General features: G+C 32.8%; 2 protein-coding genes across 2 annotated transcripts; one reads left to right on the forward strand and one right to left on the reverse strand.

Annotated features, from left to right (window-relative positions):
* Positions 1-2,277: 2,277 nt before the first annotated feature.
* On the reverse strand, positions 2,278-5,184 carry LOC131613635 (uncharacterized). The gene is made up of 3 exons (XM_058885286.1): positions 4,888-5,184; positions 4,338-4,797; positions 2,278-4,139 (listed from the first exon to the last, which is right to left on the reverse strand). The coding sequence occupies exons 1-3, from the start codon at positions 5,182-5,184 to the stop codon at positions 2,278-2,280; spliced, it is 2,619 nt and encodes an 872-aa protein (XP_058741269.1).
* Positions 5,185-12,166: 6,982 nt separating this feature from the next.
* Positions 12,167-15,052, forward strand: LOC131611494 (vacuolar-processing enzyme-like). Its single transcript, XM_058883496.1, has 8 exons — positions 12,167-12,537; positions 12,647-12,803; positions 13,250-13,335; positions 13,541-13,740; positions 13,828-13,876; positions 13,953-14,147; positions 14,321-14,527; positions 14,736-15,052. Exons 1-8 carry the CDS (start codon positions 12,229-12,231, stop codon positions 14,874-14,876), a joined length of 1,344 nt encoding a protein of 447 aa, XP_058739479.1. The 5' UTR covers positions 12,167-12,228; the 3' UTR covers positions 14,877-15,052.
* The last annotated feature ends 654 nt before the right edge of the window (positions 15,053-15,706 follow it).

The following is a 15,706-nucleotide window of genomic DNA, read 5'->3' on the forward strand; positions in this document are numbered from 1 at the left end:
TTTCCCAGCATTTATCTGGTTAGCCATGCAAAGATACCTCTTTGCTACTTGGAGGGACCTAGAACAAAAAACGCATCTCGAAAGCCAGAGTGCTAGAAACGCGATATGCTCTTCGTCTGTGACTTCAGTAGTCGTTTCGACATGATATCTCTAGATAAAAGCAGTATAGGTGACCTTTACTTCGTTAAATTGAATGGTATCAAGATCCATGAAGTTGGGATCAAAGATTTCCCCAGTTGGTCGAAGCCCTGTGATAGCGGCTATGTCGAAGAGAGTAGGGGTAATCATTCCACAAGGAAGGTGGAAGGTATTATGAGAAGCATCCCAAAAGTGTACTGATGCTACTAACATAGTTTGGTTATATTCTAAACCTGTTTTGGATAATTGAATTAGATCGTAAATCCCTAGTTCTTTCCAAAACGAAGCCTTTTGGTTTTCTACCTTAGTCAACCAAGCGTAATACAGGTCAGGATCTTTTGCCAGAGGGATTGATCTAAAGACTTACAGGAAATTGGTTACATAATTCAACCTAATCTTTTCTAAGGCTACGGTAGTTTCAGTCGAAACATCATCTACATTGGCAGTTTTAGCTAAGATTAAGTTACCATCCTCGTCTATTTGGTTCTTGCTAACTAAGGGTCTAGTCTTATAGTAAGCAGGAAAGAATTTACCCAGAGAAGAACTACCAACTCCAGGTAAAGGACCCATAAAAGCATGAGTTTTTCCAGAAAGATCAAAAGGAATGATTACCTGAGAAACGTAGATAGCGCGAGTTTCTGCTACGTTTGGGTCTGGAATGTATTGTTGGTTCCGTATCTGTGTGGGATGTTGAAGCTGTTGAATGGCTTGAAGAGCGGTTGCGGTTTCCGATGTGGAAGTTTGAATGGTGGAAGACGCCATAGATGTGTTTGTTTCAAGAATTAGGTTAAAAAACCAAAGAGGGTTTTTTCTGTGTTTAGTTGCAGAAGAAGGAAAGCTGAAGTTTTGTGAAGGCTAAAGGTTCAAGTATTTAAAGGTTTAGTAAGAACCTTTTCAAATCTTTAAGTAAAGGTTGAAAGGACACGCGGCAAGAGATGATTTAATCTAACGGCGGTTGAAAAGTTGTTAGCCTTACTCCTAGTATATAGGAGCAATGATCACAAGTCATGGCAAAAACGTGGGAATGCACGTTTTGAAGAGACGTTTTTGAAAATGACAAGACGTTTTGAAAGATGAGTCATAAATGATTATAACGTTAATTAGGTGTCTTGGAACTCTAAAAAATGAGTAAAGTGAAATCTCATCATGACAAGAAACGCCTATTTCTCTTGTTTTTTAAACAGATATTTATTGGGGTAAATTATTTAGTTGGAGATTTCGATTGAAGAAAAAGTTCTTTGAAGAATTAGAGTTTGAGGAAGAATGGCTTTTGATGGCCATTTCCGAGAATAAATGGCTCCTGATGGCCATGATTTGAGGATGTTATTTATGTTGAAGTAAAGATGATAAAAATCGAAGCTTATTTGAAACAAGTTATCTTTGGGACTTAAGCGTTTTTTGCGAAATATAAAGGGTACTGAAGCTTTGCGTATTTCGTGGCATTCTCATTTTAGATCACGTTGCCACGTATCGAAAGAGAACTCGGGCGGGAGGATTTGAATTTCGAAACATTCTGTGTAACCGAACAAGGACAGATGGCGCCCCAAGGATTCGAAACATATGCATGTGAGCAACGTGGCATTTCGTTAGTGTAGGATCGCTAGGGTCAAAATTAGTATAAATAAGGATCTTAATATCAGGATCCAGTGTGTTCATTTTGTACAAATCACTCACAAATCACTCAAGTATCAAGTGTTAAGAGAACGAGTTCGCTGAGAAATGTATGTATGACACCAACACCATTTTAAATACATTTGTATTTATCTTTATGCAAGTATCTTTTCAGTATTTCTATCTTTCGTTATATTTCAGGCATTTACATTCTTCCACCTTTGTCTTTCGTTCAAATTTACTTCGAAACAATTTACTTTCTGCAATTTACGTTCCTGCACTTTAAGTTTCTTGCAATTTATATTTACTTTGCCTTTCGCCAAAGTTACATTTACGTGTATAACAAGGTGATTGTTAGTTTTTACATTTCATTTGTTTATTTCTTAAACATATTTCGAAGCCAAACAAACCAACAAATATGAACCAAATCATTATAAAAGACAACTTTTTGACTATGTCCTAGGATCAATCTAGTCGATATTGCGAGTAACCAAAGTATATTTTATAGTTTGGAAGACTAGCGGTTGTTTACCGGAAATCACCGTAAACAGGTATCCCATACCTAAAAATTATAAATTTTTGTATGAAATCAATCACACTTTCTTGATTAACACTCACCAATGGAATAACCTCTATCCATTTCGTAAAATAATCTATCCCAACCAAAATATACTTTTGCTGTTTAGAAGAAGCAGATTTTATTTCTCCTATTAAATCTAAAGCCCAACCTCGAAACGGCCAAGGTTTCACTATTGCATGTAATTCACTGGCAGGTACATGTTGAATACCTGAAAACTTCTGGCATTCTTGGAACCCTTTTGCAAATTCAATACAATCTTTTAACATTGATGGCCAGTATAACCCTCGTCGAAACAAAAGCCATTTCATCTTATGTCCTGATTGGTGTGCTCCACAAGCACCACTATGTACTTCGGGTACAACTATAAATGCTTCAGCTTCACTTAAACATTTCATTAAAACACCTTCAGCTGTCTTCTTATATAGTTCATTTCCCAACATGACATAACTCAAAGCCCTATACTTAATCTTCCGATCAGTCACCCCAACTGGAATGTTTAAATACTGTATCAATGGTTTTCGCCAATCAGCATGTGTCATATTGTCAATGGCAAAAATTTCAAATTCAAAAATTTCACCACTTTCATGAGTTTCCAAACCTTCGTTTTTCCTTTCACATTTCCCCCTAATTTTTGCTATTGACAAAGCAGGGTAGTGACGTTCGACTTCTTTTTCTTTGATTTCAATTAACTCCCCCAGTCGATATTTAGAAACTCTATATCCTGATGAAATTTGTGCTAGCTTATTTGCTCCACTGTTTTCAATCCTAGGCACATGATTTATATGCACCACATGAAATTTATCCAATAACAAGATTACTAAAGCATAGTAAATGATTAAATTTTCTTTAATACATTTATACTCTTTTGTAATCTGTCGAATAACAAGCTCAGAGTCCCCTTTTATTTGGACTTCAGTAGCCCCTAAGTCCAAAAGAGCTCTCAATCCTGTAATCAAAGCTTCATATTCTACCTCATTATTAGAACAAGCTTCACTAATTTTGTACTTAAATGTCGAAGGTATTCCCTGGGGAGATATAATCAAAACCCCTATACCTGACCCATTTCTATGACTAGAACCATCAAAATATAACTGCCACGTAGTCTGAGTGACCATATTTATTGATACATCGGTCAATCCTTGATCAACTATGAAATCAGCTACTATCTGTCCTTTCATAGCTTTCAAAGGAACATATGTTAAAGAGAATTCAGTTAAAGCTAGCGCCCATTTACCAATTCTGCTATGCAAAATAGGTTTAGATAACATATGCTTAATAATATCGAAATGAGACGAGACATACACATCAACAGGCTTCATATATTGCTTTAACTTATTACATGAGTAGTACAAACATAAACATAGCTTTTCAATATCAGAATATCTAGTTTCTGCATCCACTAAAATTCGACTTAGATAATAAATAGCTCTTTCGACGCCATGATCATCTTTTTGGGCTAACATGCTCCCTATTATCGAATCAGATACAGCTATGTACAATTTCATGCTCTTAGTTCTATTTGGGGGTATTAAAATAGGAGGCTTCGTCAAGTAAGCCTTGATTTGATCAAACGCATGTTGATGTTCCTCTTCCCATTTGAATACATCATTATTCTTGAGTTTGAGCAACGACGAAAAGAGCTTCGTCTTTCCACTCAGATTTGAGATAAATCTCCTCAAGAAATTAACTTTCCCCAACAATGATTGCAACTGCTTTTTTGTGTCTGGCGCTTGCAACTCCAAAATTGCCTTGGTCTTATTTTTGTTTATCTCAATGCCTTTTTTATGCACCACGAAACCAAGGAAATCCCCTGCATGAACACCAAAAGCACATTTTAAAGGATTCGTTTTTAAACCATACTTCCTCATCCTTTCAAAGGATTGTCAAAGGTGGTTCAAACGGTCATTCTCGGATGACGAATTTATTACTATGTCATCAATATAAACCTGCATAAAATGCTCTATAAAATCATGAAACATCAAATTCATTGCCCTTTGATAAGTGGCACCAGCATTTTTTAAACCAAACGGCATCACCACCCATTCATAAGTACCTAAAGCACCTGGGCATCTAAATGCTGTTTTAGGTATGTCCTCTTCAGCAATAAAAATTTGGTTATATCCTGAATAACCATCTAACATACTCAAATACTTCAAACCTACAGCTGAGTCAACTAACATTTCAGCCACAGGCATGGGATATTCATCTTTGGGAGTAGCACGATTCAGATCCCTGAAATCTATACACACACGAAGTGTCCCATTTTTCTTAATGACAGGTACTATATTAGCTAACCATTCGACATACCTTGCAGTTTGAATGAACTTGCTTTTTAAAAGTCGTTCAATCTCTACTTTGATTTTCGCCATGACTTCTGGGGCGAATCTTCTTGGAGCTTGTTTTACTGGCTTTTGTCCCAATTTTAATGGCAATTGATGTTTTACCACAGTTCGACTCAAACCAGGCATCTCATTATAATCCCAAGCAAAACAATCTTTGTATTCTTGGAGAAGATGAGTCAATTTATTCTTCATTTTGACATTCATTTTTGCACTAACATAAGTTGGTCGTCGAAGTGAATTTTCACCCAAGTCGATCTCCTCGAGAGGATCTTGAGCTTTGATCCTTCTATGAGGTTCGTCTGGATCCTTTTCGAACCCAAAGGGTTCGTCATCATAAATCCCATCAAACCTTTCAAACTCAGAATCTAATTTTTTGTTAGATTGAGTACCTTCGTTGGTGAGCATGGCCTCTAAAGCCATATTTTCATCTAAATCGGCTTCTAGAGTCGCTTTCAATTTAGTTTCGGCTAAATAAGCCGTAATTCGAGCCAAATGAATTGACTCAGCAGTCATTGTCATTAATCATTGTCCACCCAGTAGGCGGACTCTCCCCATTCATTGGTTCATTTGGGTCATCTTTATTCCAAATAAAACCATAATTGGGGTCTAAATTCAGATATTTAGACACACTTTCGTCTGAAGAATACATTTCCTCTGCTCTTCGACAGGGGCCGACATTAGCCAAATGTTGTTCAAAGTGTCTTCGACTCACTTTACTAGCATCAGCTTTATAATAACTCTGATTAGCCTCCACATTTTCCACAATTCCATCTTCTCTCCATATTGCAACCCTCTAGTGTAATGTTGATGGAACAGCTCCTACTCCATGGATCCACTCTCGACCCAATAGTAATTTGAAATTTGCTTCTGAAGCAATCACCATGAAAATAGTAGGTCTCACTGTCGAACCTACAGCTAATTTCACCTGTAATACTCCCAGGATGCTGCTGGTCTTACCTTCATAATTTGACAACACCATATTATGGGGCCTTAAATCCTTATCAAATTTTCCAATTTTTTGCAATAAAGAGTGTGGCATCAAATTTACAGCCGCTCCACCATCAACAAACACTTTATTCACAGACACACCATTTACTTTTGCCCTTATGAACAACAGTTTGAGATGATATTTCATCCCATGATCAGGTTCTTCAAACACAGCCTTATGTCCCTCAACTACGCCATTTTCCACAACATAATAACAAACAGGCATATCTTCTTCCTTTTCGTCTGGTATAAAATCATCTCCGGTTTCAGAAGCTTCTGAAACCCTATCGAACTCAGCAGGAAGTATGGATACAATCCCACAGTCAATCAATAACTCGTCTGATTCTACGTCGAAGTTATCGTCCACGAGCTCTTGTCTTACAACGGGGAATACTCCAGCCCTTTCTCAGCACTAGCACTTGGTGAATTTTCCACTATTTCTTTTCCTAGCACTAAACCAGTTGATAGGCGATTGTTGGCTATCCTTACTTGTTCCTCTATCAACTTCTTTTGATAAGGTTTTGGTTGGTACCTATCAAAATGTAATTGAGCTGAATTTGACGAAACGTGTTTGTTTTTGTGACTTCTCTGGTATTGTCTTCAATAACTCCTTGTCATTGGATTCTTCCCTTTGTAGTTTGGAGAAATGTAGTCGTTTTTCTTCGACCAATTTCCCTTTGAACATTCAGCACTGGCTCCTGCCTCTTGAATCTTCCATTCAGGACGCTTTCCTCCTTGAAAGTTAACAGGTTTCACCCATCTATCCTGGGGAACATCAGATGGGGGACGAAAAGTTCTTGGATTTTCGAATCTCTTCCTGTAAACTTCAGTCCTACGAGTCATACTGCTCTCTCCTGCAAACCAAAATTGACTAATTTGGCCTCTTCTAGGATCAAACCTAATTTTCTTCGCAGCATCGACATCATACACAGCGTCACATCTTGGACACAATCCGACTTGTGTATTGTTTTTGCGACATCTTTCCAAAAACATCAGCAAACTTCCGGCTGGCTTAGGGTAAGCCATGCTCAAAATCTGGCCATCAGTAGCCACGTTTTTTCCTTCGTCAAAACCTTCAGTAGCTTCGACCATCATGATATCAGCAACTTCCGTGTAGTTAGCTTCTCCAATCATCATTGGATTTTCATCCACTTGCATTGATGATTTTTGCTTCCCACCAAATTGCAGTCTTCCTTCCTTCAAAGCCTTCTGCACCAAATCCCTGAAAAGCACACATTGAGATGTTTTATGGCCCAAAAATTATGAAATTTACAAAATCCTCTTTTTTTTTCTTTTGTTCTAAAGGAGGATTTTTTTAATCCTGGAGGCACAATGATTTGTCCATCAGCAACTAACAAATCAAATATCTCATCACATTTTGTTATATCAAACGTATAAGTTTTATTTGTGAACTTTTCATTTTGGTTTTCTTCTACCGGATTTTTCCCATTCGAAGGTTTGAGTAATTTACAAACATACGGAGTCCCTGGTTTTAACTCAGGCACGCTAATCTCATTTTCGTCATAACTACTATCTGAGTTTAACTCATCTGTTGCGACATATGCCACTTTTTCTTTCTTATGATACTTATTTGCTCTTGCTTTTTCAGCTTTCAACCGTTCTACTTAGCGAACCCTATTAGCTAACTGCGCCATATCTCTCAAGTATTGAGTATCTAACTTTTTCCTAACGGAATAGTCTAGACCTCCAGCGGCCATTTCGACCAACTCATGATCTAGAACTTGTGTAAAGCATCTAGCCTTTAATAATCTAAATCAATTTAAATAATCATCTATTGACTCAGACGTCTTTCCTCTTACACCTGCTAATTATTTCAAACTAATCTTAGACTGTCCCATGTTAAACTGTTCATGAAACAATCTCTCCAACTGGTTCCACGAGAACACTGATTGAGGTGGTAAAGTAGTGAACCAAGTGAAAGCATTTTTCGTTAAAGAACTGGGAAAGTATTTTAATTTTAAATTTTCATTATTAGCAAGATCTCCTGCCTCTGTCTGAAACCTAGCAACGTGTTCGACTGTAGATTCACCAGTATCGCCAGCAAACTTTGTAAATTTTGGGACTTTCCAACCTCTAGGTAGTTCAGTTTGTCTAATATACTCCGACAGAGGAGATACAAAGTTGGGTCTATGTAAACCCACGTTTATACCATTTTGGACTAAGATTTGTTCTACTACATTTGAGATGTTATTATGACCCATATAGTTATTTTGCTGAACATTACTTAAAACTTGCTCCGCATCTTGATTTCTTTGTACTATCCTAGGTATATTTTGTTCCAAATGTTCTTCTCCGTCTTGCTCTGTAGCTTGACGTTGAGTACCCAAATCAGTCCCGTTTCCTGGTGTTTAGACTAACCTCACGTTCGAAACTTGGGACGTATGCCTAGGTTGAACTGGTGGTGTCCCAAAAAAACTGCTATTCTAGACATTTGGTTGGCTAACATTTCGTAACTATGGTTTGTGTTATTTATCATGGGAGTGAAAATCGTCCCAATTTGTTGTGTCAAAGCATTAACCATATCATGATTACTCTCATTCATCTGTTGTCTAATTGAAATCATGGAAGACGTATTTAACGTCGGTGGCGGCGGTGGTGGTAAATACCCTACTCCTGGGATTCGCCCTCCTGGATTATTAGAAGTACCTGTAGCCATCATGTTTTCAGAATAAGTGGCAGGATTAGTATGCAACCTTACCATCATTGATGTAGGCACTCCATATTGGTGAAATCCAGGTGGAGGAATTCCTCCTCTAAATAATGGCGGTCTCGTCACCTGAAATGGCGAACGTACTGGCGACGATACAGTGGCTGCCACTGTCCCAGTATTATGAGAACTTCGTGTTGGTGACATAAGCACCGTATTTTGTGATAACGTTCCAGTTGGAACTATATCTATATTGTTTCTAGGTGAATCGGCATTATTTGAAGTGTTGTTGTTCGACATTTCACTCAATTGCCTACCACTTTGTAATCTCATACATACTTTCGATTTGATTAAACAAATAACAAAATTTAGCACTAACGGGTCCCACTGGGCATGCCAATTTGTTTACCCATAAAAATGGTAAACAATCGCTAGTTTCCTTTTTAAAAGTTACTCTTGCGGAATCAACTAGAGTATTCCAGACCAAAGTGCTAATTTATGATTTGTTGTGGACTATTAACTAAATGTGAACGCATTAAACTTAATGAATGATAGAAAGTGGACAAGAAATGACTTTTGAATGTAATAAACGCAGGATCAAAACCCACTTGAACGTAATAAAGACAAACAGAATTGATGAAATTGAAGTAAAGACAAAGAAAAAACAAGTGACAAGACTTTAACTGAAACAAATGCAAAATAGAAGGTGATGAAAACAAAATGATATTAAATGGAAAGGGTGTAAATGATTGCATTAAAAGTAAATTGGTACACAAACATACATTTTCATATTGCACTCGTTTCTCATTTTCAATGTCGAGATTGAGTTTATCAAAAAGTGTATAACAGTTGTGGACCCCTAAAACGATCCTATTCTTCTGCTTAAATAAGCATTCCCATAAAAACTGCTTCTGACAGTTGCGTAACCCCTTGATGACACGTGTACTACCATGCACAAGATATCAAACAAAACTTCTCCACGTGTCTCAGCATGTAAAACTGCCAACAACTGCCAATTCTCTTTCCCGTCCCTTCGACTTCGACTAACCTTAGAAGCTAGGCTTTTGATACTTGCAATTTCTAAAGGTTTGTTTCGACAGAGCGTTGTTAGAGTTTGTGTCGAACCTTCTTCGACCAAACTCTCTTTTCGCCTTTCCTCAATCTTTCTAAATATGGGAAAGTCGAAATCTTTGGTAACAGTACCGTAGTAGTATCTGAGTCAACACATTTTTTCATAAGTTGAAAATTAAATGTGCTTAAAAATTCTTTTATAATGTTGTGTTTGAACTCAAATTCCTCTTTTTGATATTGTGATTTTACCGTCGTTAAAGTTTTTTTTTCCTTTTGATAATGTGTATATTGTGATTTTAAGTTTATGTATTTTTGTCGGTGACTTATTTTTTGTAGTTATTTTCTCTAATAATTTTTTCGTCCTTTTTCTATTTGAATATAGAGAAACTATCCATCATTGTTCACGTCCAAGTAAAATTCTTTATACACTTATGCCAAAAAGCTCAATATTTCAAATGATAGTGTTTATACAAACTGGGAAAATTACTCAACTCATCAATGCTTTACAATTATTATCAAACTTGAATTCTAACTTTGTCGAAGGATGAATGATGACCGATCTCATTCCCTTTGTTAGGTTTTTATTTAATCTTTATTCATAGTGTTAAATATGTTTAAAATCTTGTTAAATTACTAAAAATTTGTTTTCAATACACAAATAGATTTAGTCTTAAATATAAATTAAAAAATCAAATATATGCATGTATTATCTTTTAATTCTTGAATGAGGGTATGATGCACTAGTTTTGAAAATATTAAGAGTGCAGAAGTTAGGTTTTGTACCCATGTGTATAAATATTTTTTTCTCGGTGTTTTAAAAATCGAAGGGTAAAGTTGATACTTTTCATGATGCTCTTCGTTAACTCGCTTCTGTTGCCGAGGTTAAATGTATTTTGTGTCTGAGATGAAATATGTTATTTGTAGTAGTGATTGTTTACTAATCACTTATTCAATAAGGGTTCAAAGATTACAAGTGAATAACAACAACCAAATATAGATTACCTAAACTAACTTAAACTACAAACTAACTTAAAAAATTAGGTTAAACAAACATGCCCAGATTAATTCGCTAACAATCCTAAAATTTCGACTATTGCATGCTTAAGCATACTTCGAAACATGATGCTTGAGCATACTTTCTTTATATAACTTTTTAAAAGTAATATAAAGAAATCGTTAATTATCTATTTATTTCATAAAAGAGGACTAAATTGACCTAACATTTGGCATGGGGAGTGAGTACATGTTTTTGAATTTTTTTAATTTAAATAGTTTCACTTAAGTTGGTATTTTGATTCAAAATAATTAAATATTGAATTTCACTCACAATAATGAAGAGCCCTTTTGTTATAATTTTTTAAAAATTTTATTTATTTTTTAAAAATGACTTTTATAAAAATAATTTAAAAATAATAGAAGTTCTCAAAACAAAATCTCATTTTATTAATTTTTGTAAACTATTGGTGATTTTTCTACTATCATAAAAGAAAATTGTAATATGTTACTTTAAAAAGTTAATATAATTGGTGAATTACTAAATTTAATTATAATCTTTAACTTTTAATTTAAAAGGAAAATTAAAATAATAGAGGTCATATATATATATATATATATATATATATATATATATATATATATATATATATATATATATATATGAGGAGGGATCAAATTACACCCGAAGAGTTACACCACGAGTTACACTCATTCAATAACTACATTTTGAATTAATATTTTTTAAATTCAACCGTTGGATTGAAACATAATATCATATAGATCATACCTATAAAGTTTGAGCTTAATCTATAATGATTTACTATGTCATTGAATTACATCAAAATTAACGTTATATGAAAGCTCATTTTGACGTTAATCTTTGGATATCTTGATTGTATAGTAAATCATTATAGATTAAGCTCAAACTTTATAGGTATGATCTATATGATATTATGTTTCAATCCAACGGTTAAATTTAAAAAATATTAATTCGAAATGTAGTTATTGAACGAGTGTAACTTGTGGTGTAACTCTTCGGGTGTAATTTGATCCCTCCTCTATATATATATATATATATATATATATATATATATATATATATATATATATATATATATATATATATATATATATATATATATATATTTCACTCAATTTTTAAGAGATAATAATTAAAAGATAGATTCTGATTTAAATACATATCTCGTAAATGCAGATCTTAATATTGATTTTAAATCATATGATTATTATTAAAAGTTCTCAATTTTTATAATAATCAAAGTTTTTATTTGATACGTCCCCATCAGTTATTTTAATAATGAAAGAGAGAAAAAAAGAATAACACTTAATTTTATTATTTATTTTAAAATTTAATGGATCAGATTCATTCTAATGTTCTCACATAAAAATGATATTAGTATATGTCCTCTAAAAGTATCTATATCTATATCTAAGTGGTTGTATATGGTCAATTAAATAAATCTTGATTCTTTTACTTTTAATTTAAAATAAAAATAAAAATAATTGAAGTTATTTTAATGATATATTTTACTTTTAAAAACCATTATAAGTTATATTATATTCACTTTATTATAAAAAAATTTTGATATTTAAATTTACTGAATAATTAATGTATTTGGTCAATATATATACCAAAATATATTAATTATTTAATAAAATTATAAAATAAAATAGGATAGAGTATTTAACAAGGCTGATGTTATAAATATCAAGTAAAACTCTTGTAACCCTTCACATTAATATCAGTGTTTATGTACCAGTCTTAAATTGTTGTCACAAATTATCAGTCTTTCACAAACAAGTCTTATAGAAAAATGATTGAGAAGAACAAATATTGGGTTGCATTGATAGTCTTAATGTGGATGAGTTTAACTGTGAGAGTATTAGGACATAGTGAGTCCACAAAATGGGCATTACTAGTTGCTGGATCTAGAGGTTATGATAATTATAGGCACCAAGCTGATGTTTGTCATGCTTACCAAATATTAAAAAATGGTGGTCTTAAAGATGAAAATATTATCGTTTTTATGTATGATGACATTGCCTTTAATCCTGAAAATCCAAGGCAAGGTATTTTAATTAATCATCCAAATGGTTCTGATGTTTACCATGGAGTTCCCAAGGTACATATATACATAATCTATCTTGACTTTTCTTTAATTTTCTTTATTTTAATAATATATTCTCATTGAAAAAATCACATTTTTAAATATGTTGATGAAATTTGTGTAGGATTATGTTGGAGATGATGGAAATGAAAGGAATTTTTTTGCAGTACTTAGTGGTAATAAAACTGCTGTAAAAGGTGGTAGTGGTAAAGTATTAAATAGTGGGCCAAATGATACCATTTTCATTTACTATGCAGACCATGGCACTACTGGTTTAGTGGGTTAGTAACTCATTGACTGTTTTCTTTTGTCAAAAAATAGATGAAATAAATTATATCATTTTTAGAGATTGGTTTTTATTCTTGTTATATTTATAGTGAAAATAATTTATAAATTGATAATGTAATTTTCCATGTCATATATTATTTTTATTTAATTATTAAATAAATTTATTAGTAAAAAAATAAGAATTATTGGTAATTAATTTTTATAAAACAATTAATAAATTCATTTTTAAAAATTCTCTTACCAATCGTCTTTTATAAATTTTATTTTCAATAAAAAGAGTATTAGGTACAAATAGTCACTTAAATATTAGTCTCATATCCAATATCCTGAGTCGCATTATTTTAATTTAAAAAAGAATTAATATTTAAAAATAATAAATTAATATATATTTCATCCTTTTTATTTAATAAATTCTATAACTATTTTCATTTATGATCAGGTTTGCCAGATGGTGGCATTCTTTTTGGCAAAGATTTTGTAGACGCGTTGAAGAAGAAACATCATGCTAAATCCTATAAAGAAATGGTAAATTACTTTATATTAAGTTTGTTTAGTTTAGAAAGTATTATTTTACTAATAATAAATATATGCAAGCTTAACTAAAATATAAACTTGATATAATATTATCCAAATAGTACTTGATATAAAACAATATTTGTATATATACTTGATATTTTAAGTTTGTTAATAATTAGATTGCTTATTTATTTAATGATATAAATTAATTAAGGTTATATACATGGAAGCATGTGAAGCTGGGAGTATGTTTGAAGGACTTCTTCCAAATGATATAAATATTTATGTAACTACGGCATCCAATGCAATCGAGAATAGTTATGCATTTTACTGTTCAGACTCTCCTATTCCACCACCGCATGAATATACAATTTGTTTAGGAGATTTGTACAGTATTTCGTGGATGGAAGATAGGTATGGTTTAATTGTTGATTAAATAAATTTTCAAAGATTAAGTATGTTTATGATAACTCTTGATAAACTAGTTTGTTAATGGTGCAGTGAAACAAAGGATATGACAAAAGAGACTTTGAAACAACAATATGAAATTGTAAGTATCAAATAATTTTTTTCTTAAATTCTTAATATTATATTTGTCAATTAAATATTTGGCATGTAATGAATAGGTTCAGAAGAGAACAATAGGTCAGCAAGCTGGTTCTCATGTGATGCAATATGGTGATTTAAAGATTAACAATAATTTTCTATCTACATACATTGGTGCAAAGCATGCTAATGTTAATGTTGACCATGAATCATATACAACTCCTACAAGGCATATTAGTCAAAGAGATGGTCGTTTAATTTATCTTAAGACCAAGGTATTATTATTATTATTATTATTATTATTATTATTATTATTATTATTATTATTATTATTATTATTATTATTATTATTATATTTATTTTCTCTATTTTTGGTGTGACACTTGGAGTATAAATATAATTAAATTAAGATGAGAAATATATTTTTCTTGACTTTTTTTTTTTTCAGTTTGAAAGGGCTTTAAATGGTTCACTGAATAAGCTAAAAGCACAAAAGGAGTTAGAAGATGAAATTGCTCATAGAAAACATGTTGACAACACTTTTCAACATATAAGTAATCTCTTGTTTGGGAAAGAGAATGGTTCCACAATGATGGTCCATGTTCGTGCTCCCGGCCAGCCTCTTGTTGATAATTGGGATTGTTTCAAGACGCTTGTAAGTTCTATGCCTTATAACGATTTATTATTTTCTCAATTTATTTTTTTAATTCTTGTAGAAATTCATCAACATTGTTATCATATCGTTTTTCCAAGCACAAATCATTTTCCAATTTCTTGTCAATATGCACTCTCACATGTATATGATTTTAGGATAAATAAATGTAAAAATACTAAATATGCACTTTTGTTAATGTTTTATGCAGATAAAAACTTATGAAGGTCATTGTAGTACCTTGTCAAACTATGGAAGGAAATACTTAAGAGCTTTTGCTAATATGTGCAATGCTGGCATTAGTGTGAAACAAATGGTTGTCTCAGCCTCACAAGCTTGTCCGAAGAAATAATAAGATTCTCAAATTACTCACCGAAAATAATAATAATTAAGATAATAATGAGTTAAATAATAGTTCAATCTTTAGTACAAAATGCATTATATCATTGAAATATTTATATACAATTACCCCATGGTGATATTAATGTATAGCAGGTTGGATGAGAATATATAGTTTGTAATTTTATGTCTATTTATATTTTGAAAAAATATAGATTAATTAATTAGGCTTCTTATTAAATTAATTCATTTCAAGTAATTAGTAAATAATTAAAAGAAAATTTCTTTATCCACCTCTCTATGGGGTGACCCCTGGCGAAAACCCCAACTTGCCCCTGCTTCGGAGATGCGTCTCCGAAGTATTTTTTTTCTAAATTTTCCCAGATTTCGGAAGTGCACTTCCGAAAACACCAAATGGGGGGTGTTTTCGGAGATGCACTTCCGAAAATACCTTTTTCACAATTTTTGGGGAATTTTGGAAGTGCGTTTCCGAATTATGCAAAAATTCTCTTTTTTTTATGCTTTTCTTAACAGTCCCGTACAAAATATATACAAAACGAATAATATATACAAAACGAAAACGCCGAACAAAATAAACGACATATCAACATAAAATACTAATATAATAAATAAAATCCGAATAATATATACAAAATGAGTAATAGTGTGCGAAATACAAGCTGAACACAAAAAAAATAAACCCGAACCCCTACTGGGTATGCCTAACCCTCACTCCCTAGGACCTCCTCTGCCTCCTATATGCTGTCGCATGGCCCGCATCACCGACGATCCTCTCCACCACGGCGACTGCCTCTGGTCCGCCCTGATCATTGATACCTCGGT

The sequence above is a fragment of the Vicia villosa genome, linkage group LG6, assembly GCF_029867415.1.
Source record: "Vicia villosa cultivar HV-30 ecotype Madison, WI linkage group LG6, Vvil1.0, whole genome shotgun sequence".
NCBI lineage: Eukaryota > Viridiplantae > Streptophyta > Magnoliopsida > Fabales > Fabaceae > Vicia > Vicia villosa.

Excerpts from the sequence above, each read along its gene's own strand:
- LOC131613635 (XM_058885286.1), bottom strand. The coding sequence starts at position 5,184 with ATGACTGCTGAGTCAATTCATTTGGCTCGAATTACGGCTTATTTAGCC. Across the intron at positions 4,798-4,887 it reads CACTTCGACGACCAACTTAT|ATGCCTGGTTTGAGTCGAAC; the intron begins GTTAGTGCAAAA and ends GATTATAATGAG. Across the intron at positions 4,140-4,337 it reads GTTTGGTTTAAAAAATGCTG|GGGATTTCCTTGGTTTCGTG; the intron begins GTGCCACTTATC and ends GTGTTCATGCAG.
- LOC131611494 (XM_058883496.1), top strand. The coding sequence starts at position 12,229 with ATGATTGAGAAGAACAAATATTGGGTTGCATTGATAGTCTTAATGTGG. Across the intron at positions 12,804-13,249 it reads TGGCACTACTGGTTTAGTGG|GTTTGCCAGATGGTGGCATT; the intron begins GTTAGTAACTCA and ends ATTTATGATCAG. Across the intron at positions 13,877-13,952 it reads TGAAACAACAATATGAAATT|GTTCAGAAGAGAACAATAGG; the intron begins GTAAGTATCAAA and ends TGTAATGAATAG.